Source organism: Phodopus roborovskii, unplaced genomic scaffold (assembly GCF_943737965.1).
Source record: "Phodopus roborovskii unplaced genomic scaffold, PHOROB, whole genome shotgun sequence".
Lineage (NCBI taxonomy): Eukaryota > Metazoa > Chordata > Mammalia > Rodentia > Cricetidae > Phodopus > Phodopus roborovskii.
In genome coordinates this window covers 21,069,597-21,092,897 of record NW_026126409.1, presented here as the reverse complement: position 1 = coordinate 21,092,897, position 23,301 = coordinate 21,069,597, and the positions used below count along the sequence as shown (strand labels likewise).

General features: G+C 42.2%; 2 protein-coding genes across 7 annotated transcripts in view; one reads left to right on the top strand and one right to left on the bottom strand.

Annotated features, from left to right (window-relative positions):
* Nsd3 (nuclear receptor binding SET domain protein 3) overlaps nucleotides 1-262 on the bottom strand; it is a 102,208-nt gene extending 101,946 nt beyond the window's left edge. Inside the window, exon 1 of the mRNA XM_051182143.1 lies at nucleotides 131-262. The gene's annotated coding sequence lies outside the window, so the exon portion shown is untranslated. The remainder of the gene's footprint in view (nucleotides 1-130) is intronic.
* Nucleotides 124-23,301, top strand: Letm2 (leucine zipper and EF-hand containing transmembrane protein 2). 6 transcript variants are annotated; one of them, XM_051182163.1, is made up of 11 exons: nucleotides 124-248; nucleotides 5,896-6,295; nucleotides 8,930-9,377; nucleotides 10,555-10,698; nucleotides 14,517-14,654; nucleotides 15,167-15,367; nucleotides 16,469-16,588; nucleotides 20,243-20,356; nucleotides 21,612-21,704; nucleotides 22,109-22,183; nucleotides 22,990-23,301. In XM_051182163.1, exons 2-11 carry the CDS (start codon nucleotides 6,249-6,251, stop codon nucleotides 23,050-23,052), a joined length of 1,443 nt encoding a protein of 480 aa, XP_051038120.1. In that variant the 5' UTR covers nucleotides 124-248; nucleotides 5,896-6,248; the 3' UTR covers nucleotides 23,053-23,301. The 6 variants fall into 6 exon arrangements, with proteins under 6 accessions (XP_051038120.1, XP_051038119.1, XP_051038122.1 ...); XM_051182162.1 differs by lacking the exon at nucleotides 124-248 and adding an exon at nucleotides 5,065-5,144; XM_051182161.1 differs by lacking the exon at nucleotides 124-248 and adding an exon at nucleotides 5,255-5,528.

Sequence of the window (23,301 nt, the reverse complement as noted above, 5' to 3'; positions counted from 1 at the left end):
AAGGAGGAAGAAGCTCGCCAGCCGCGGAGAGGAGGGGCGCGCGAGAGTCAGGAGCCGACGCGAGACCGCAGGCGATGAAGCAGAGGGACAGGAAGGGCTGGTGCGGAGGGCCTGCGAGGCTAATACTTACTAGACGACAGCACGTACTACACGACATATGGAACTCGAGTGGCCCTGCTCTACAATTCCTAGATGTTAGGAAGAAGCTAATGACCCGTACGCGATTACGCAGACCGGGGAGTGCTCAGGTGCGGGAGTCGCTGTCACTCTGACAGCTGTCAGCAGAGCGCTCTGGCCCCTCGCGTCCCGACAAGGGGCTGCACTTTAGGACGAGAGCCTGAGACGGGCCAGTCTCCCTTTCCCACGCTAAGAAACGGAAAGCTGTCAGTTTGCAAGCACGGGGGGGGGGGGGCGCCGGGCAGCGTCCGCGTGCGGCTCAGAGGGCTCTCCGACCTCCCGGGCAGGCACTGGACCCGGCTGCCCTCTTCCTGCCCGCACCAGGGCACAGAGGCTTGTGGGAAACCAGGAGGACGTCAACGCGACTGCATCCCGGGCCGTGGGCCACAGCGAGCACTGCGGGCGGGTCACGTGTCCGGGCCCTGCGCTGCTCCGGGCCAGACCTCCGTACCGGGTGACGTGGGGGTATTTGTCCCAGAGCGATCACCCGAGAGTAAGAGGAAGGAGGCAGTGCTCTGCAAACCTCCAGCCCTCCCCATTCTAGGAAATACGAATAAAACAATGACAGGGCCGGGTAAACAGTCTGGAAATGGAGTGCAAATGTAGTTTCCCGGGGCCTGGTGGTAATTACTTAGAATGTCCAAACCAGAGACATGAACTTACAAAAGAAACATACGTAGCAATCAGATGAGGAAACCGATACACGCTCTTGCTTTCTGTTCTGAGAATCACGGAACCCTATCACTACAAAGTGTCATACTCTCCATACATACTACAGTGCTCGAGCTATTTCCTACCATTACGAGAGATTGCTGATGTGTTTCTCTTTTCAAATACCACCTCGGAATTTTTTTAAAGATTTTATAATTTTATGTTTATAGGTCTTTTGCTCACACGTATATCTGTGTGTGCCACGTCCCCTGGGAAGATCAGAAGAGGTGTCACATCTGCTGGAACTAGTGTTATGGGTGGTTGTGAGCAGCCACGTGGGTGCTGGGAACCGAATCCTAGTACTCTACAAGAACAATTGCTGAGTATCTCTCCAGCCCACCACCTCAGAATTTTACAAAATTTCTACATTTCAGTGATTTGATTTTTTTTTTGGGTGGGGGGGGGGAGATGTTTTTTCCAGACAGGGTTTCTCTGTGTCACAGCCTTGGCTATCATAAAACTCGATCTGTAGATCAGGCAGGACTCAAACTCACAGAGATCCTCCTGCCTCTGCCTCCAGAGTGCTGGAATTAAAGGGGTATGCCACTGCAACCCAGCCAGTTCAGTGATTTTAATGGGCACTAAAATGTGTATGTGTTTGTTAATATGACTGTTAATACTAAGGGTAATACTGAAAACAATTGATTTTACTTATTTACATTTTTGAGACAGGGTCCCTGGCTGTCCTAGAACCCTCTATGTAGGCCAGGGTGGCCTCGAACTCATACAGTTCTTCTGCCTTTGCTTCCTGAGTGCTGGAATTATGGCCTGCGACACCATTGTGTGTGTGTGTGTGTGTGTGTATGTGTGTGTTTAGCACTATTATTTTTATTAATATTATTAATTGTGCCAATTACTACTAATTTTTATTTTTAATTAATTATGCTGGGCATGGTGGTATGCTCCTTTAGTCCCAGCACTTGGGAAGCAGAAGCAGGAGGATGTCTGTGAGTTTGAGCCCAGGCTGGTCGACAGAGTGAATTTTAGGACACCCAAGGCAGTTACACAGAGAAATCCTGCTTCAAAAAAAATTATTAATTTTTGTATGTTAATATCAGAAAACACTTGTAGAAGTTGGTTCCAGACTTTCACCATGTAAGTCACATTTCTGCTGAGCCACCTCCCTAGCCTACTTTAATCTGTAAAGTTTTGTTTAACCCAAGCTGGCCTTGAATTTATGCCAATCTTGCAGCCTCAGCCTCCAGAGTACTGGGATTATAAACACAAACCACCATTCCCAGCTAATCTGTAACCATTTTCTGTTTAATCGTATTCATTTATTTTGAACTGGGGCTTGCTCTGTGGCCCAGGCTAGTATCCAGCTGGACCCATGTACTCCTCCTTCCTCAGCCTACCTGGTAGCTGAAATCACAGTCTAGGACTACTGAGCCAGGCTTTTCACTATTTTAAGTCTAACCTTTGTGAATTTATGAATAGTCAAGTTTGTAAAATAAGAAAGGCAAACAAGGGAAGTGATATGAATGTGGCTTGGTCCTTTCCCAGTACTTTCCATTTCCCTCCTCCGATAATGCTCTTGCTTTTTTGATCAGAGATTTGGATTTCCCACTTAAGGGACTCATAAATATCCTCGGAGATTTTATTTGGGGAAATAGATACACATAATGCTTTTATGCTTTCAGCATGTAACATATTTAGTTTCAAACCATTCTTACTCTTTTCATTGCAAGTGAGCAAACAGCTCCTTTTTTATATATACTTTTTTTTAAATTTTACTTATTTTTATTACATATACAGTGTTCTGTCTGCATGCATGCCTGCATTTCAGAAAAGGGCACCAGATCTCAGGATGGATGGTTGTGAGCCACCATGTGGTAGCTGGAAATTGAACTCAGGACCTCTGGAAGAGCAGCCAGTGCTCTTAACCTCTGAGCCATCTCTCCAGCCCCGAGCAAACAGCTCCTTAAGATACAAATAGGTTTCTTAGAGTTATGGCATTAGAAACTTTTGGAGGCTTCTCTTCTGAAAAAAACAAAAAACAAAAAAAAAAACTTTAGGTATAGAGGATAAATAGGTAGGTAGATAGATATAATTTACATTTATCCTGAAAACCAAATGTCAAGCCTGATAAAATATGCAAGCCTGGAGAAAGTGTTCATTGTTTTAAGCAAATGGGCTTCATAAGAAGTATTCTTATACCCCCGCCCACCGTTTTTTTTTTTTTTTACAGACCAGTAACCATCCCAGAAAATCTACTTTATGTTTCAAATATTGGGTATGGGATAGCTCATCTGGATTATAAATATCTAATAAATTTTACTATGCTTGTTTGTAAATGAATATAAAGCATGGATAAGAATTTTTCCAGTATAAAATATCTCATTGTGAAATGAATGCTTTTGCATCCCTTATTAATCTTTTCCAGAAAAGTACATATTTATGATAATACACTTGATGATTCACTTATGAAATTAATATTAACATTATGGTAAAGCTTATAATCATAATATTCAGGGAGAAAAAAGAAAGTTTTAGCCTGGTATGGCAATCAAGAAGCAGGAGGATATCAGTGAGTTCGCTGCTAGCCAGGCTTACATAGTGAGTTCCAGGCCAGCCAGTTAGACCCTGTCTGAAGGCGGGAAAGGAAGGGGTAGGTTTTGTAAATTTTTATTCTTAAAGTCGACTGCGAAACGAAAGTTGTCGGACATGCGCAAGGGGACCCCTAGCGGCCGAACTGAAAAGTTTTGCTTATTTTAAGTAGTCCATTCGGTTTAGTTGAAAAACACTTCTGTGGATTAAAAGCAGCCTGAATTTTTTCTTTTCTCCTTTTTTGGTTCTTTTGAAACAGAATCCCACTGTGTAGCGCTGGCTGTCTTGGAACTCACTTTGTTTGACCATGCTGACATCGAACTCATAGAGATCCGCCTGTCTTCTTCTAATGTACTGGGATGAAAGGCATGAGCTACCGCGCCCAGCCGTCAGAATCTATTTTATTTTGTACAGCTCATAATTTTATCATCAGAGTTCTCAGAAAGAGAAAGGTTGAGGAAATTTTGAGCCAGGCATAGTGGTATACACCCTTTAAATCCAAGCAGACAGGAGGCAGAGGTAAGTGGATCGACCTAACATGTTCGGTCCAGCCAGAGCTACATAGTGAAACCCTGTCTCAAATAAATAAATAAATAAATAAATAAATAAATAAATAAATAAAACAAAACAAGCCCGGCACTTGGGAAGCAGAGGCAGGCGGATCTCACTGAGTTCGAGGTCAGCCTGGTGTACAAAGTAAGTTCTAGGACAGCAAGACTGTTATTACACTGGAAAACCCTGTCTCGGAAAAAAAAAAACAAAACAAAAAACAAACAAACCCCGGTAGATAGACAGATGATAGATAAAACAAAAATAACCAAAGTCCGTCATAGTGATGCACACTTGTAATCCAAGCACTCCGAAAGCAGGCAGAAGGTTCAGGGGTTCAAGACCACTTTCTGTTACATATTAAGTTCCAGACCAACCTATACTACCTAAGATTCTAAAACAACAAAGAAAAAAAAAGTTGAAATAATTAATAATGGGATAAATGAATGGGGAAAAAAAAGTTTCAGGACTTTGACTTTCCAAAGTTGGCTGAGTTGCTCACCATAGGAACTGGTTTCCCTCTCCCCAAGCCTGCGAAGCTTATCTTATTTAACAGCTACTTTAGAATATATCTTAAACGTTGAGATTTCTACACAAACTAGTAAGCGACAACATTTAGAAACCAATTTCTTTAGTGAAATTCAAATTCCATATGAAGGCTTTAAGCAGCATTCCAGCCTTCGACCCTGCAGGAGAGAGAAGTTTTCGTTCCCAGTACTGTCCCTTCTGCTACCCAGACCTCACAACCAGAGACCTCTAGGCAGTTTCATAGATTGAAGGGACAGAGGAAAAAACATCAAAGCGATGACGTTAGTGACTCCAAGATGGGTTACTAAGGCGATTATCAGACATTATTAGTAGACACTGCAGAACGTGGGCAGGCAGGGGGGAAAAGACCGCAGCTTTGGTGCCTTTAGTACAGCCGCCCCCGTTAAACTAACTCTAACCTAGGAGTCACTTAGAGGCCCCGTAAGGGTTACGGACACTGCTGCCTTCCACGAAGCTACAGTGAAGGGCATGAGCGGTTCCCAGAATTTGAGAGCTCATTGGATGAGAGTCTCGTCACTCCGAGTGACGTCACAGGGCGATGCGCAGGAGGTGGGAGCACGGAGACTGGGCTTCCGGCCCCTCTAGCTTGGGGGCGGGGAGGAATTGGGAAGGTAGGGCTTGGGGTCCCGTCGCCCCGCTGCCTGCGCGCGCTCTCTCCCGCGTCTCCCCTCACTCCCGGCCCGCGATCTGAACCCCGAAACTTTGTCGCTACGCCGACACTAGCACCTTCGGTGTACCTAACCGTACTCCAGCAGTCCCCAGACCCACAACAGCCCGCCCCGAGGCCGCCGGCCGTGAGCCGAGGGCGCCTTTTGCACTGGTGCGTCGAGCGCGGGGTGCAGAGGCAACCCCGCCGCACTGGGCGTGGGGTTGGTTCCCCGAAAGGCAGGGCCGACTGCCTGGGAGTGGCCCGCGGCCCGGGGCTGGGAAGCCTCGGCAGCAGGCCGGGTGCCCACTACGAAGGAGCGCCAACCGCGTTGGGGCTGGTTTCTGAGGTGCTGAGCTGGGTTCGCAATGGTAGCCTTGTGGTTGAGGTTTCCATGGGATGGGGGGACCTAAGGGGACCTCCTCTCAGCGCGATTGCGAGGTAACAGAGTTGCTGCCAGTAGCTGGATAGCGGCTCGGGGTGGAGAACGGTTTTAGTTAAAGGTACAGAGCTTAGCTCGGGCTCCGGAGATTCAGTAACACTGGGAAGGTATCGGTTTCCGTCTGCATTTGAACCATTAGAGGTACTGTTGTGCCTTCGCTGTGACGCCCATAAAATGGATTTTGGGGTTGGCTGTAGCTTGGCCAAATAGTATGGGAAACAGACTGAAAATTAATCCAGGATGTTTACTTTTTATTTGTGTTTTCTGGTTACAGATAAAGATGTCGTTCTCCTTTTAACCGTCACAGCAGATTAGACATAATTGACCAGAAATAAAAAAGCCTTTGGAGGCCATATCGTCTTCTCGAGCACCTTCTTAGAACCCATTTCTGTGTTTTGGGATCGCGAAAGTACCATTTTCACATCCAGAGCAAAGAAAATATTATGACTGTTGGAAATGAACCTGAAGGAAATTTTACATCCTGAATATGCAAATTTCTGCCCTTGCATTAGCTTTTTAAAAAACTAAATTCTGATATTTAGTTGCTGCCTTTTTAAAATACTAAATTGTTTACTTCTTTTGCCTAGGTCTCTGTTGGCTAGTTGAAACAAAAAAAAAAAAATAAATATGACCTTCTACAGTTATAATTCATTCTTAGCTATATTGTGGACAAGGTAAGGTTTGGAATTTCCCACAAATATGTATATGAATTCATGAATCTTTATGGAAAATATGTGTGTAAAAGGATTGATTGGGTTCTGGCCAGATGTCATAACATATGCTTTTAGTCCCAGCTCTCAGGAGGCAGAGGCAGACTCATCTCTGTGAGTTCCAGGCCAGCTAGGGCTATATACCAAGACAGTGTCTCAAAAAAATAAAAAGAAAAAAGAAACCAACAAAACAAAAGGATTGGCATAGTACATAAAACCTTGCTGAATTTTAAATATATCCTTAGTAAGAACATATTAAAATTTAAACTGCTTTAGAATGCAGACTGAGTAATTATGTAGCTGTAGAATAGAGGAGAAATAGATGAAATAGTTTTAGAGTGGGATTTCTTTTATTGAAAATTACATGAGGACCTCAGATGTAAAAAGCAGTAAAATGGCTCATGGATAATCTTGGCCCAGAGCTTACCCCTATCTAAGGTATCTTGTCAGTTATTATGTGTTCAGAATATTACTGAACAATCATCATATGCCATATTCAATGTGTATTTTCTCTTTTGGCCGTTTAAAGAACATATATATATATATATATATATATGAGAGAGAGAGAGAAAGAGAGACAGACAGACAGACAGAATAGATATGTTTCAAAAAATTGATTAAAGATTGGCAAAAAAGGCATCTTTTAGCCAAAAACAAAAACCAACCAAAGCCTTTGTCAATAGCTTTCTTTTCTTTTTTTTTACTTTGTTTGTTGTTATAGTGTTTTACAAGACAGGGTCTTACTTTGTAACTCTGGCTGTCCTGGAACTCACTATGTAGTGAGTTGCCTTGAACTCACAGAGATCCACCTGCCTCTGCCTCTGAGTGCTGGGTTGAAAGGTGAACGCTATTCTGTGACTGGCTGGCTACCTGTAGCTTTCTTTCTTGGATGTATTTTATTTTATTTTTTAAATAAAATATTTACTTACTATGTTCTGTCTGCTTGTATCCCTGCAGGCCAGAAGAGAGTACCAGATCTCATTTCAGATGGTTGTGAGCCATCATGTGGTTGCTGGGAATTGAACTTGGGTCTTCTGGAAGATCAGCTAGTGTTCTGAACCACTGAGCCATCTCTCCAGCCCCCAATGTGTTTTATTTTTAAGATCTTACCTTCTAGTTTAACTACAGTATTGGAATATAAAAATCTGGGGTGCTCAGTTCTAATTTTTTTATTTTATTTTTTTTTTATTTTTTGAGACAGGATTTCCCTGTATAGCTTTGGAGCCTGTCCTGGAACTTGCTTTGTTGATCAGGCTGGCCTCGAACTCATGAACTCACAGAGATCTGCCTGCCTCTGCCTCCCGAGTGCTTGGATAAAAGGCATGCACCATCACTGTCTGGTACTCAGTTCTGGTTCTTATTTTTAAATACCCTTGAGGAATTTTAGGGGAATTATATTTCATCATTTAGAGTCCATAGACACATGGACAAAACAGTGTTACATAATCAGTTGGTCCTCGCAGAGACTATGAAGTTGCTTCATTAAAACATTCTTGGTTACCACTAGAGTAGCTAATGGCACAAGTCAAATCTTCATCTACTTTATGAGCATAGATATAGTATGACAGTACTATAAAACATCATTCCTGTCCTTGGCAGAAATATGTCTTTTGAATAGATAAACTGTTTTAAGTTTTTTGTTAATTACTGAAGAGAGCATACCACTGCCCCTGGTAATCCCCCACACACACACTTTTTCTGGTTTTTATTTTGTTTTTAGTTTTTCAAGACAGGGTTTCTCTGTGTAGCTTTAGCTTTGGAGTTTGTCCTGGAACTGACTTTGTACACCAGGCTGGAACTCACAGAGATCCACCTGCCTCTGCCTCCCAAGTGCTGGGATTAAAGGCAACACCACTGCCTGGTCCCTAGTACCTTTATGGAGATCATGGGACAACTTGTAGAAGTCAGTTCTATCCTTCCATCACCTGGGTCCCAAGGGTTTAACCAGGGTTTGACAGCAAGTGCCTTTACATCCTTGAACTGGCTCCTAGTTGTTTAAATTAACAGTTGCAGAATTCCTAACTTGCTATAGCAATTACCCTTCAAAATTAGCTTATTAATATTTTTCATATGGATATGTTCAATGATTGAACACAATTTAGCTGTTTAAGAAGTTATAGTTTTGAGGGAAGAGGTTGAACATGCCTAGCATGTGTGAACTACTTGGCTTCAGTTCCCAGAACAGCCTTCTTATTGGCACACACCTTTATTCTTGGCACTTGGGAGGCAGAGGCAGACAGATCTCTGAATTCCAGGCCAGCTTGGTCTACAGAGGGAGTTCCAGTACATCCAGAACTACACAGAGAAACCCTGTCTCAAATACCTATGTATATGCGTGTATATGTGTATTTTAAATGTCAGTTTAAAAAAAGAAAGTTGTATTTCTGTCTGGGAGGGGATGTTGTAGCTCAGTGATAGAGCACTATGTAAGGTCCTGGGTTAATGCCCAGCACCCCCAAGTACACACACACAATTATATTTCATTCATTAATAAACATCAGTTGGCTATAGGCTTATTGTTTTGTTTTAACCAGATAAAATATCTTTTTTGTTTGTAATAATAATCTCACTGAAAGAATGTTATTCTTTTTTTTCCAGATTGCCTAGCCATTTTGTCTATCCTTCCTGTTCTCACTCACCATCAATTGCATTTCTCCACTTGCCAGATTCTCATTTGCATTCGACCTATATGAAAAGCTATGGAAGCAGGAAGTACTCCTGTACCAGTCTACCAAGCAATAAAGTTCATCCTTTACGAACTAGACTCACACAAAAACTACACACAACTTGCTGGCTACAAAACCTTCCTGGTAAACCTCAGCCAGAACAAATCCCAGGAAAGCCTAAGCCAACAAGCCCTCCACCTCCCAAAGGAGCTGAGACAGAGATTACAGAAGAAAAGCGATCTTTTAGACAAAAAATCATGGATGAACTCAAGTATTATTACAATGGATTCTATTTACTTTGGACTGACACCAAAGTTGCTGCCAGAATAGTTTGGAGGCTTCTGCATGGACAGGCACTAACAAGACGGGAGAGGCGAAGGGTAGGCAAGAATCATATTTGAAATGGAAAATTTAAAGTTTAAATGAAGTAAAATCTTCACCTTAAAAATCCTTAGGTAACTTCCTTATCATTTTTGAGACCCTGAGCTTGATGCAGAGTGCTCCCCCCGAAGTTGGAAATTATAACTACTGGCGAGAAACCAAGGCTTCATGCCATGCCTGGGCCTTCCTTGAGCATCTAAGCAAGGACTCCCAGCCCTGGACTAGACAGCTTGTTTCAGACTGCATTCACTTGTCTTCAACCAGCTAGAATGTCTGCTTACAGAGTTAGGAGGGTCTTCAGATTTATTTTCACTATCTTAAATTATGTATCAGTATGTGTCTGCTTGTGGACATGTGCATTCGAGTGCAGGTGTCTGCAGTAGCGTAGCTGCAGGCATCTGATCCCCTGGAGCTGCAGTTTCAGATACTTGAAAGCCGCCTGACATGGGTGCTGGGAATGGAACTGCTGTCCTTTGGAAGAGCAGCAAGTGCTCTTCAACTGCTGAGCTATCTGTCCAGCCCTACAATTGTATTTCTAATCTCTTCAAGGACTTGAGAGACTTCATATTTTTATATATTAGAAATAGAAGCCAGTCAGTAGTGGCACATACCTTTAATCCCAGCACTTTGGAGGCAGAGGCAGGTGGATCTCTGAGTTCAAGGCCAGCCTGGTCTACAGAGTGAGTTCCAGGCTATATAGAGAAACCCTGCCTCCAAAAAACCTAACCCTAACCCACCCAGTATATAATGTTGTTAGTATATTAAGTATATATGTGCATTTCAAAAACCAATTTTAAAACCAAGTGCAATAGAACATGCTGTTAATTGTAGGTACTGAGGCAGGATCAGTTGAGCCCAGGAGTCCAAGATCATCCTGAGCAACATAATAAACCCCTCCTCTCAAAAAGGAAAAATAATTTTAACTAATACTGTGTTATCAAAATGTGGACCTTTAAGAGATGCCTCTAATGCATATTATCATAGATTTCTTTGAGGATAGCCCATAATTGCTACTTCAGGGCTATGTTGAAGAGAAGACCTTACCTTTGCAATTGTAGAAAACCTTAGTTTTTAACACACTTTGAGTACCAACGCAGGCTATGATCCACTGGTGGTTCTTGTTTGTTCGGGACACATCCTGAATGTATAATATTGCTCATGCATTTATCTTCTTAGCTGTTGAGGACTTGCGCTGATGTCTTCCGCTTGGTTCCATTTATGGTGTTCATAATTGTACCTTTTATGGAATTCTTGATACCAGTGTTTCTGAAGCTCTTCCCAAACATGTTGCCATCAACTTTTGAAAGTGAATCCAAAAAGGTATACAGGATTTTAAAACTTTTTACAAAAATTAATAGACTGGTTTTTAGAGTAGTTTTGTAAGTTTTGTAAGTTTACAGGAAAACTGGGCAGAAAGTATAGACTTGCTATGTACTACTCATAACCCACCTGTTTCCCGCTAGTAGCAACTTGCATAGGTATGGTTCCTGTTATAATTGAGTAACTAACGTTGATACACTATACACACTGTTAGCAATGAAAGCCCATGCTTGACATGGGGGCTCACTCCTTGTGTTGTGCAGCTCTGTCCCACCATCATAGTGTCATGTGGAAGAGTTTCACTATTCTAGAACTCAAATGTCATCTACCTGTTTGCACCTACTGTTTCTCTTTCAGTCTGGCAACAGTAGATGTTTTCACTCTGTAGTTTTGCCTTTTCCAGAATGCCATGTAATTTGAATCACACACTGTGCACCCAAGGAACTAGAGAGATGGCTCAGTGGTTAAGAGCACTTTCTGCTCTTGGCGGAGAAACCTGTTTCAGTTCCCAGCATCCATGAGGCAGCCCACAACCACCTGTAACTCCATTTTCAGAGATCCAATACATAAAAACATGAATACTTCTGGGCAATGGTGGATCATGCCTTTAACCCTGAGCTCTTGGGAGGCAGAGGCAGGCAGATCTCAATGAGGTCTAGGCTAACCTGATCTACAAATCGAGTTCCAGGACAGCCAGACTGTTACAACACAGAGAAACCCTGTCTCGAGAAACAAAAAACCCCTGAAGTTCTTCCATGAGAAGACATGATTTTAATAATTCTATTTATGAATATACAGATGTTTTTCAAATCCGCTCACCTTTTTTGGAAATTAATTACTTCTAATTTAGACAGGCATAATAAATAAAAATGTTATATTTGTGTTCAGGGTTTTTTTTTCTTAACTTGAGCAGTTGTGATTGCACACATTAAGGCTATAGCTAGCATTGTGAAAACTGCTACACTGTTTTCCAGAGCAGCCATGCATTCTGCATTCCACCCAAGAATGCTATTCCCTAGATTTTTACCATTCTAATAGGTGCGTAGTAGTTAGCTTCTTTGACATCTCTGTAACTTCTTTGAAGGGATGTGTGTTTATTTTGCTCACCATTGGTATGTATGTAGTGTCCATGTATGTGTATGTAAGCGTGTATACCTTATATAGAGTTCTGATGTAGATAGAGAGATATGGATATCAGCGCTCCACTTTGTGTACTGAGTCAGGGTCTCTCACTTCAGCCCACAGCTCACTGATTTGGCTAGTGTAGCTAGCCAGTTTGACCTGTGTTGCACAGATGAAAGACTGTAGGCAGGTGCCAGTCCAGCCCCATGGCAGTGTGGGCAAGCACTGTACTCACTGAGCCATCTCCAAAGCCCCTTTTTGCCCACTTTGTAATTGGGTGTTTTGTTTCTTATTGTTATTTTGAGTTCTCTGTGTGTTTGTATACAAGTCCTTTATCAAATATATACTTTGTAAATGTATTCTCCCAGCTGTGCCTTATTTTTCTACCATTCCTGGAAATGGCAATAGCTTTTTCTTTTCTTTCCATTGCTGTGAATGGATCCCAATCTTTGCCAGTGTTAGGCAAATGATTGATTAAGCTACACCCCTATACTTGTGGTTCATTTTTTCATGGCACAAACACCTGAAATGACTATACCTTGGGAGTTACAGCTGAAAGCTGACTAACTCAAGGTCACTTATATATTCTGTGTATGGGTGTTTGGTCTGCATGTATGGCTGTGTATCACATGCATGCCTGAATAGGCCAGAATTGGGCATTGAACCTCCTGGAATTGGAGTTACAGAGGGTAATGTAGGTGCTAGGAACTGAACCTGGAAGTCAGTGCTTGTAACTCCTGAGCCAATTCATCAACCCCAAGTTAAAATTTTCTATTTTTTTCTAGTTTTATATTTTGGGTATTGTTTATACAATCCAATTTATCTTTATGAAAGTTTGTAATATCAGTCTCAGGATTTTTAAATGTAAATATCTTGTTTTTCTACTATTTATTGAGTGTTCTATCTCTACTATGCCTTATTATTTATTTGTTTGTTTTTGGTATTTTGATACAGGGTCTCTCTATGCAATGCTGACTGTCCTGGAGCTCACTATGTAGATCAGACTGTTTTGTAATTTGTAATTCACAGAGATCTGCCTGTCTCTGCCTCCCAAGTGCCAGGAGGTGTGCACCATTACACTCAGCCTCTCTACTATTATTTTAACTGCTGGAAAGAGAGAGAGAAAGGAGAAAGATGGAGGGAAGAAAGGAAGGAAAGGAGCTATAAGCTCAAGGTCAACCTGGTGTCTATATAGTTCCACAAAATAAAGAATAATAAAGGAGCTGAAGAGATAGCTCAGCATTTAAGAGCACTGGCTGTTCTTGCAGAGGACTCAGGTTCATTTCCCAGCACCTACATGGAGGTTCACAACCATCCATAACTCCAGTTCCAAGGGACCCAATGCCTTCTGGCCTCTGGACAGACAAACGTGCAGGCAAAAATACCCATAAAATAAAAATAAACATTTTTAAACATTTACTTAAAATAATAATAAGGAAAACAAACATCTACTGTTATTTGGTTAATGAGCACAAGTTACAGTTTCTCGTCAGTGCTCATGAATCGTACTAAGGTAGATGCCTTAGTGACCTATAAAAGAAGGCCTGAGACCCTTGCCACTGTGTGGAATAGAATCCAGGGCCTTGTGCATGCATGGCAAGCACTCTACCTTTGAGCTACTCCCCTAGACCTTAGTTTGAGATTAAAGTGGAAAATCAAACTGTAATGTTTAACTACCTGAAGATGGTTTAATGTACTTAAACTAGCTGGATGCCCTTTGCAAGCTGCTAGAATTGCAGGCCTTAATTTACTTACATTTAAAATAATCAGGATCTAGACACAACTCACAACAATCTAATGAAAATACCCCCCCCCCACGACAGGGTTTTTCTGTAGCTTTGGAGCCTGTCCTGGAGCTCACTCTGTAGACCAGGCTGGCCTTGAACTCACAGAGATCCACCTGTCTCTCCTTCTCAAGTGCTGGGATTAAAGACATATGCTACCACAGCCCAGCTGAAAATGTTCTTGAATAAGTCACTTAACTATACCCACTTCTGTGTACCCTGTGCCCAGCATTTTGACCATAGTTATTTTAAAAAATCTGCCACTGCATTTCTGATGATGAATGAGGGTTTACAACTACTAGTCAACTGTCTTAAGAATGTACTTTAAGTCAGGCATGATGGCATACACCTTTAGTCTCAGCACTCAGGTGGCAGAGGCAGATGGAACTCTATGAGTTTATGGCCAGCCTGGTCTACAAAGTGAGTTCCAGGACAGCCAGGGGTATATAGAGAGAGACAACAACAAAATGTATATTTAATTCTCTCCTGAATAGTTTTTTTTTTCAAATCTATTATAGCACATAATGTTTTATATTGTAATTATATATTTTCTATTCAAACTGTAAAGTTAATTAGCTTAGAGTTAGATTCTTTGTAAAACAAAATCTGAGGCTATCTACCAGAGTTTGGCTTAAGTAGCAGCCTAGATGAGGTTAGGAGGTATGACTCATCTAAATAACAGAACCTTTCATTGAGGCTTATCATCATTGTGTTATGAGAAATAAATGCAAGATTATGGAGACAAGTAGAAACCGCTTTACAGTGTTCTGGTCCTTAGAAACTTGTTTAATCAGGCTTGCTAATAGTGTTAATATACTATGTGTGGTGGGGATGCACAGAGGCAAAGTGGTAGTTTTATCTTTTATCATCACCAACCTGCAGTTGTGATTAACTTTTTCCTCTTCTATTAAGGAAGAAAAACAGAAAAAGAAGATGGCTGCAAAATTGGAAATAGCAAAATTCCTTCAAGAGACAATGACAGAAATGGCCAGGAGAAACCTAGCCAAGTTGGGAGATGCCTCTTCACAGCTTTCTTCTTATGTAAAACAGGTGTCAGGGGCTCACACTAGGCCAATGGCACCTGGGTTGGAGTTACAGAAGAAGCATGTCATCATGGAGCATCCAGATTGCTCAGAATCTCAGAAATGCTACATATTTAAATTATAAATATACAACACTTTAAACATTTAGGATAGTTTGAAAAAAACAATAAATGCTACCTTAAAGTGATCGATCATCATGGAAAGAAAGATCAATACAAACTAGAAATACTGATTTTTTTTAGCGACTAAGTTTGATTATAGAAAGATTTGGGAAGGGGTTGGGGTAGTGGGTATTAGACTAGGCATTGAACCTGGCTGGCAGGCATGAATGGCAAATGCCCTGTCTCCCAAAGAGCTACAGCTCCACAATAGACTTTTTATTCCCAATGAACCACAGGATCCATTCCGATATAACACATAAAGTCTCTTAACTGCTTTAACATCTCTCAGAAATAGTCTATTGAGAGGTCTACGGCAAGTAGGAAACACCTTGTAATTGGCTTTTGTCCCATTGCCTAGGTCCAAACAGGCCACAGGCCCAGCACTAAGGAGATAGTTCGCTTCTCTAAACTCTTCGAGGACCAGTTAGCCCTGGAACACTTAGATCGATCCCAGCTGGTTGCCCTGTGTAAGCTGCTGGAATTGCAGACTTTCGGAACAAACAATCTGCTCCGCTTCCAGCTCTTGATGACACTGAAGTCTATAAAAGCAGATGACAAAGTAAGAGCCTAAGCACAGCAATAGGGGGTCCAGGACACACCTGCAGGTACCTTTGTGAAACGCGCTGTTCTCTATTGGGTCTGTCATAGAGTCATTCTGGCAAAATGAATGGTTTAAAGAACCCACTACTGTGACAACTTCAACTTTCACTACTCATTTCAATATTTGTTTGTTGTATCAGGATCTATTTTCTTGAGAAGGCCATTGTAAGCAGCCAGTAATCTGGATGTATTAGCTGGGACTAATCTAAAGTAGTTAGGACCTGCTGGGAAGGAAATATCAGCTCAGTTTTTCTTGGCAGCACTCCTGCATAACACACACACACACACACACACACACACACACACACACACACCTCCTTTCTCCTACAGAAGAAGGACCTGGTGCCAAAGTTAATATCCTGGGTGAGTTAGTAAAAAAGAGGGTGGCAGAGCACAATGGTGGGAGGAAAACCAAGGTCTAGCCATCTTGTAGAAGGCACCATTTAGAGTATAACTACTAATTAGGCTCCTTAAGACCATGGAAAGAATGTTTCCTGAATCAAAATCAGCTGCTGTAATATTCTACTTGGGGGGAGCAGGTTTCCCAAAACAGGGAAACCATGAGTACATTGCCCTATTTAGATTTTGGATGTTGCTTTCAGAACTTTTGAATAAACAATACTGGTTCCAGAAGAACTAGTTTTGAATCACATTCAGAAATTGTTATTTATCAGGAATCTTGTGGACCAGAGAACTCAGGTCACTCTGGGGTAGCGATAAGGAAACAACTCTGAGACACACCACAGATGGCAGCAGAAAGCTTTTCAGGATGGATTTTTTTTTCTAACAAGCCCTAAAAATGAAAAGGAAAAATAGATGTTACAGCCAGGCAAAATCCAAACCAAGATGGGAAGGGCTTTACTGATAAAATGTTGGGAGCAGCAATATAATTATCTTCTATTGCTGCCTATTAGCAGTATCCTGGCAGTGTGCTGGTTTGCAGCAATCCATGTAGAGGACAGAGGGCCAAAGCATCAGATTTTGGTTTCCTATCGATTTTGCTGGCATTAAGTAAAATTGAAAGCCAAAGTTCTAACACCATTCCTTCCACTTCTTGCAGATAATTGCCAAAGAAGGGGCGAAGGCTTTGAGTGTTTCGGAGCTGCAGGCTGCCTGCCGGGCCCGAGGGATGAGATCATTAGGCCTCACAGAGGAACAACTGTGGCAGCAACTCACAGAGGCAAGCAGAACTCCAACCCTCTTCACTAAGGCTTCCTCCCTGGACTCACCAGCCCCCCCTGTGGTGATTTGTTAGTCAGCTCTTCATTGCCTTGATAATTTGCATCTGAAGGCAGAGATTTCTTTTGGCTCTGGCTTCCAAGTTTTCAGCCAGCAGTTGCTTGGTCCCATTTCTCTGGCTCTATGCCAGCACAGGTCATCTTTCAAAACCACACAGTAGAGGAGTCTTGTTCATTTTACTGTGGTCAAGAAGCAAAGAAAGACAAGCACACCTTTAATCCCAGCATCTGGGAGACAGTGGCAGGCAGATCTCTGTGAGTTTGAGGTCAGCCTGGTCCACATAGTTCCAGGACAGCCAAGGCTATGAAATGAGACCCTGTTTTTGTTGCTGGGTTTTTTTTTTTTTTTTTTTTTTTTTTTAAGGCAAAGAAAAGGGAAACAAGATCCCACCATTCCCTTCAGTGGCTCTATCTTCTTCCCATGAGGCATCACCTCCTAAAAATTCCACACTCCAGGAGCACCACAGTCTGGTGAGCAGGCTTTCAAAACATGGAACGTGGAGGAACATTTAAGGTCCAAACAGCTAAGCCACCCTACCTCATTGGCATTATTTCACGGAGCAGTTAAACATACCCTAAAGAGGTTCATCCTTTCCCTTGGATAGGGGCAGGGGACCACAGTCCTCTATAGTCTATAGTGTGATCATTTACAATCACCACCATTGTAAATGATTACAATAGCAGCCCAAAGGGTTTCTGGGGTAACCCACTGACTCCTTCAGTAAGCTGGCTGAGTCTTGGGGAAAGCCCACTCCCAGACTCCTTCAGACTGAATTGCCTGCATTTGCTGCAGCTGTAGTGAGGAAGATATTCTTGCTTCCTCATTGGCTGCCAGCCTACTCTCAGCTCCAAGAGGCCACCTGTGTTATTTACCTCTTGGCCCTTTCTTCCATCGGCAAAGTCTGTCATGTGCTTCAAATCTGGCATTTCCCATTTTGGGCCTCCAAGTGTAGTAATGAGGTAATGCTCCCTGGACCTTCCCTCACACTAGACTGACTTGAGACCTCAATCCCATCTGTAAAATCCCTTCAAGAAGAATTTAGACCAGTGGTTCTCAAACTTTCCAGTGCTGCAATCCTTTACTGCAGTCACCACCAACCATTAAATTACTTATCCCCCCCCCAACCATTACATTGTTTTGTTGTTACCTCATAACTAATTTTGCTACTGTTATGAATCATGATGTGAATATCTATGTCTTCCCATGGTCTTAGGTGACCCTTGTGAAAGAGTTATTCAATCCCCAAAGGGGTTGAGAACATTGATCTAGACTAATGTTTGAATAACTGGGAGATGTGAATATATGGTAGCTCTTGGGGGCCAACTTGAAATTTGCCCACACCAAAATAAGATTCTCATACAGAGGACTCTCATTGTTGCCAGCCTGTGCAGGGCCCAGATGGTGTCCAGGAGCCCACTTTGGCTGCTTTTCTTCTTGAGCTCCACACCAGTATATGGTGTTGGCTTTGGTAGATGTCTGTGCTGCCCATCAGAAAGAACACTGTTCTAACAGCAGCAGTACACTCGAAAACCAAGAGCAACTCCTGTTGGGTCCTCAGTGTTATCAGTGTAAAAGTTATAACATGTAAAGATTATTTATTTGGGGATGGGAGGCAGTGTTGTCACTGAGAAACATGTTAGGTAGCAACTGTCCTCTTATACATTACACTAGCTATAGGGTAATCCCAGTGTACTGCAGGCTGAGGCAGGAGGAGTGCCATTAGTTGAGACAAGCTTGGGCTATATAGTAAGTTAAGACATCATGGACTTTAGAGTGGGACCTTGTCTCAAGAAATTAAAAGATAGTAAAAATGATAAGCGTGAATTATCTTATAACAAAGACATGGTCACATTCACAGATCAGCTAAGTTCAGACTCTGTTAGAGCTTACCTAGAAGGACACTTCCCCATTGCTAGTTGAAAAATAAAATCCCTATGAAGACAAACCGCATAATCTTTCAAATTAAAAAAAAAAAACAAACAATGTCTGGCTTAGTATGTGATACCTGTAATTCAGCTTCAGGAAGCTGAAGTATGAGGATCACCAAGAGTTCAAGGCCAGCCTGGGCTATAGAGAGCATGAGACCTTTGCCTGAAAAACAACAGAGAATGTGGAGGCCAGAGCATCTGATGATCAAATGGAGCTGCAGTTAGAGCCAGCTGTGAGCTGCCTGGTGTGGGTGCTGGGAATTGAGCCCAGGTCCTCTGCCAGAGCAGAGTACATTCTTAACCACTGAGCCACCTTCTGCCCCTATCGCTACAACTATATAGACCAGGTTGCCCTTGAGCTCAGAGATCTACCTGCCACTACTTCCTGAGTGCTGGGATTTAAGGCTGGCAAGATAGACCGCTGCTCTTCCAGAGGTCCTCAGTTCAATTCCCAACAACCACACGGTGGCTCACAATCATCTGTAATGAGATCTGGTGCCCTCTTCTGGTCTGCAGGAACACATGCAGGCAGAACACTATCTTTAAAAAAAAGAAAAAAAAAGTGTTCACTACCATCTTCATCCTTGCAGCACCATTTTTTTTTTTTAATTATTAGAATTACCCCAAAGGTCATTAATAGGATTATCAAATAAAATATGGCATTTTTCATACAATGGGAACTGTCTAAGTATTTAAGAGGGTATTACTGCATCAACTGACATAAATCAATTTTAAGCTATTGCAGTGGGGATAAGAAGCAAAGGACAAAGAAGGCTGGCAAGATGGCTCTCTCATCTGGCAAAATCCTGACACCTGCATCTGCATTCAGGTTACAGAACCAACGGGTGAAGGAGGACAGAATCCCTTCCAAAAGGGACTCAGACCCACACATGTGCATTACACACACACACACACACACACACACACACACACCATAAAAAGCAAAGTACAGTACAGTGTGTGTTACTCATTATGTAGAGAGTTGTGACATAGTGGCTCATGCCTGTCATCTCAGCACTTAGGAGTCTTGTGACAAGAGGATCACAAGTGAGAAGCCTGGGTTGCATAGCAAAAATAAAATTAAAACAAAACAAAAACAAAAAACAAGGGGGCTGGAGAGAGAGTTCATCGATTAAGAGTTCTGAATGCTCTTCCAAAGGATCCAGGTTCAAATCCCAGCACCCACATGGCAGCTCACATGGCAAAATACCAAACCACATAGAAAAAAAAAAATAAAATTTTTTTAAAAAGATTAAAAAGCCAACAACAAACAAAAAACTTTCACTCTGAGGTTGATTTCATAGGTTAATAGGTGTTAATGATTTTGAGCCAGGCTCTTACCATGTAGCTCAGGCTGGCCTTGAACTCAGCTTCTTTCCTCAGCCTCCCCAGTCTAGACAGTCTAGACTACAGGATTCCCTGGCTTCTGTGTTTTCTTCCACACCATCTACTTTTTGCTTAGAGAAGATCCATTGTTGTTTGGATCTGGAATTGGCTGAGGAGGTTAAGTGACTGGCAGTAGTGGTTGCTAGGTACTAGCCCAGGGGCAGAAGCCAGGAGGCTGGTGTTTTCATCCTAGTGCCACAGGCTATCTATCAGTGTGCTTGGGAAGAAGAGGTCCACAGGAAGGACTCTGACTCCATGGCTCCTTACCTTCCATTCTCTAGTGGCTGGACCTCCACCTGAAGGAGAATGTCCCCCCTTCTCTTTTGCTCCTGTCAAGAACCTTCTACCTAATAGATGTGAAGCCAAAGCCTATCGAACTACCACCAAGTATAGAGGTGAGTGAACTGATGCCGAACCCAGACTGCCACCATTACAGGCCTCTCCAGAGAGAGCAGACACTACTTTGGGAATTTAGGGTAACTGGCTACAGCAGCTAATGTCCTTCATTAGCTTCTCCTTCCACACTAATGCTTCCATTTCTTTCCCATTTCATTTGTTCAGTTTCCTATAAATGTTCAAGCCAATGAGGGCTAATTTAGAAAGTTAACCTTTTGTCTCTATTCAACTCATTAATCTTTTTTTTTTTTTTTTAATACTTGTAGTTTTTTTTTTTTTTTTTTTCAAGACAGGGTTTCTCTGTGTAGCCCTGTCTTTGAACTTGCTTTGTAGATCTGCCTGCCTCTGCCTCCTGAGTGCTGGGATTAGAGGTGTGCACACCACTGCCCTGCTAACTTTATTAATTAGTTAATTAAATAACTGGGGCCAGTACCATAATTGCCAACTTATTTTATGTTTTGGGGCTTTTGTTTATTTTGGGATGCATATCACTGTGAAGCCCTGATTAAACCTGGAGCTCTCTATGTAGAACAGACTGATTTTTTTTTTTTTTTTTCCTTTTTTGAGACAGGGTTTCTCAGTGTAGCTCTGGTTGTCCTGAGGCTCACTTTGTAGACCAAGCTGTCTGCAAACTCACAGAGATGCAACTGCCTCTGCCTCCTGAATGCTGGGGTTAAAGGCATGCCCCACCTCCACTTTTTCTTTTTTTAAGACAGGGTCTTAATATGTATACCTGGCTAGCCTAGAACTAAGTATTTTAAATCCTAGAATGTAAATAGTATGCGGGTGTATACTCACTCAAAATTCAAATATTAACCTGCTTTTGAAGGAGCATATTCCATGTAACTCAAGAAAGGCTTAGTCTAATAAAGGGAAATGAGTTTGAACTGAAGAAGAAGAAAGGCTTAGTCTACTAGGCATGGTAGCACACGCCTTTAGTCCCAGCACTCAGAGACAAAGGCAGAGGAATCTCTGTGAGTTCAAGACCAGCTTGGTCTATATAGTGAGTTCCAAGCTAACTTCATAGTGAGATGCATCTCAAAACAACAAAACAGAAAGATGTAGTGAGGCACATACCCTTAATCTGAGCAGAGGTAAGTTCTAGGTCAACTAGATCTACATGGTGAAGTCCTCTCTCTCTCTCTCTCTCTCTCTCTCTCTCTCTCTCTCTCTCTCTCTCTCTCTCACACACACACACACACACACACACAGGCAGAATCAGAGGATATTTACAATGACTTCATGTTTCCCCAGGCTCCAAAGACAAACCTTGTCTCAGCATCATCTACTTCCCCTGAGTCACAAGAGAATGTTGTAGATCCTGCACCTCAACTAAAGGGAACTAAGGTTAGCTGCTTTCTTTCTACTTGATCTCCTTTGCTTCAGCCTCCCAAGTGCTGAGATGACAGGTAGGCACAGCCAGCCAAGTCTGCATTTTTAACCCTCCTAATGAAAATATTCAATACAGTACTACTTGCTAAAAATGAACATCTATTATGGTGTTTAATATTAGTTTCTAAAAAAATTCAACATAAGGGACTAGGCGTGTAGCTCACTGGGAAACCACAGCTTTCATCACCAGCACTGCCAAAAATAATTTTTTTTAAATCAACATTTTAATGAATGCAATTTTCAGACTTTTCACCTTTCAAACGCTACATAATAAAAAGTAGTTAAGAGTCCTTGATATTTGTGGTAGATCCTCATGTGTGCTATATTAAATCACTAATCTCTCAGTTGTGATGTTCAAGGATGAAGAATTTATAAAACTGCCCCCAGTACCATCTTCAGTCATAACACCATCAGCAAGCATCTCCAAAGAAGCAGTAAGTAGCCCACAGAGACAACTCTCTCCCCTTGGTTATCTGTAAGAGCACCGCAAAACACCGCACAATTCTCCCTGCCTTCCAAACAGGAAACAGGAGGCTGGACTGTGATCATCTCATAATTGCTTTCTTTTTACCTCATTTATCCAAAAGCAGAGAATAAACAAACAAAACAACCCCCACCAATGCAATGGTAGAGCAGACCTAAGCATGTAAAGTCTAGAAGCTAATTACAGTATAGGCAGATCCTTATTATGTGCTGAATGCAAATAGCTTCCACATGTTATATAGTTTCCATAGGTTTCTAATGTCAGGAAAAATGCATGCAAATATATTTCTGTGCCCACTTCTCCTATTTGGGTGAAAGAGTTTGTGGGAGGGTAGATATAAGCATGACAAAATCGAACAGTAGGAACGTCACCCACTGGAGCGGTTGGGGGAAAGTCCACTATAGGATAGTCTGTGAGCCTGTAGCTGGGCAGGCATTCAGTAGAGGATCCCAAGGTTCATGCTTGCTTGTGTCTTCACCTTTATTACCAAAGCAATTGACACACATGACTTCATGGCCATTGTCTAGTTGCTTTCCTTTGGGGTAGGGGGTGGGTAAAGGAAGCTCACTCTAGTTCAGGCTTTCCTGGAATTCGAGCCAGTTCTCCAACCTCACCTGCCTGGGGGCTGGGATTATAGTCAGGCAGGGATACCAGGCATGACCCACATTGTGAGCCTGGTTTGTGGCCATTAGTTTGGATAAGAAGGTAAAAGGGGACCCCTAATTTAAACTGGTTAAAGTCTTGTTTTGCACCTAGATTATCCAGGCCAAATCCCAGAAGACCTCACAGAACAGCAAGGCTAATTCAAAAGGAGCCTAAGGACCCCTTGAAGATGGAGCTCACTCTCTGCAGTCACTGTCATCCATGAAGAAATTCTAGCTAAGACTGTTTGGCTTGTGATAAAGGATCAGCCATTAAGTCGTTGGAGGTCTCATGATCATTCCAGATGTGCAAGCAGTGACACCGAGTTCAGGCCATTCAGAGAATCTTAATTGTGGTCTATTTCTACTGTATAATGTGTCATCCTACTAAACCTTGAATAAAGCCCACTCCCATCTTGTTTTTGAA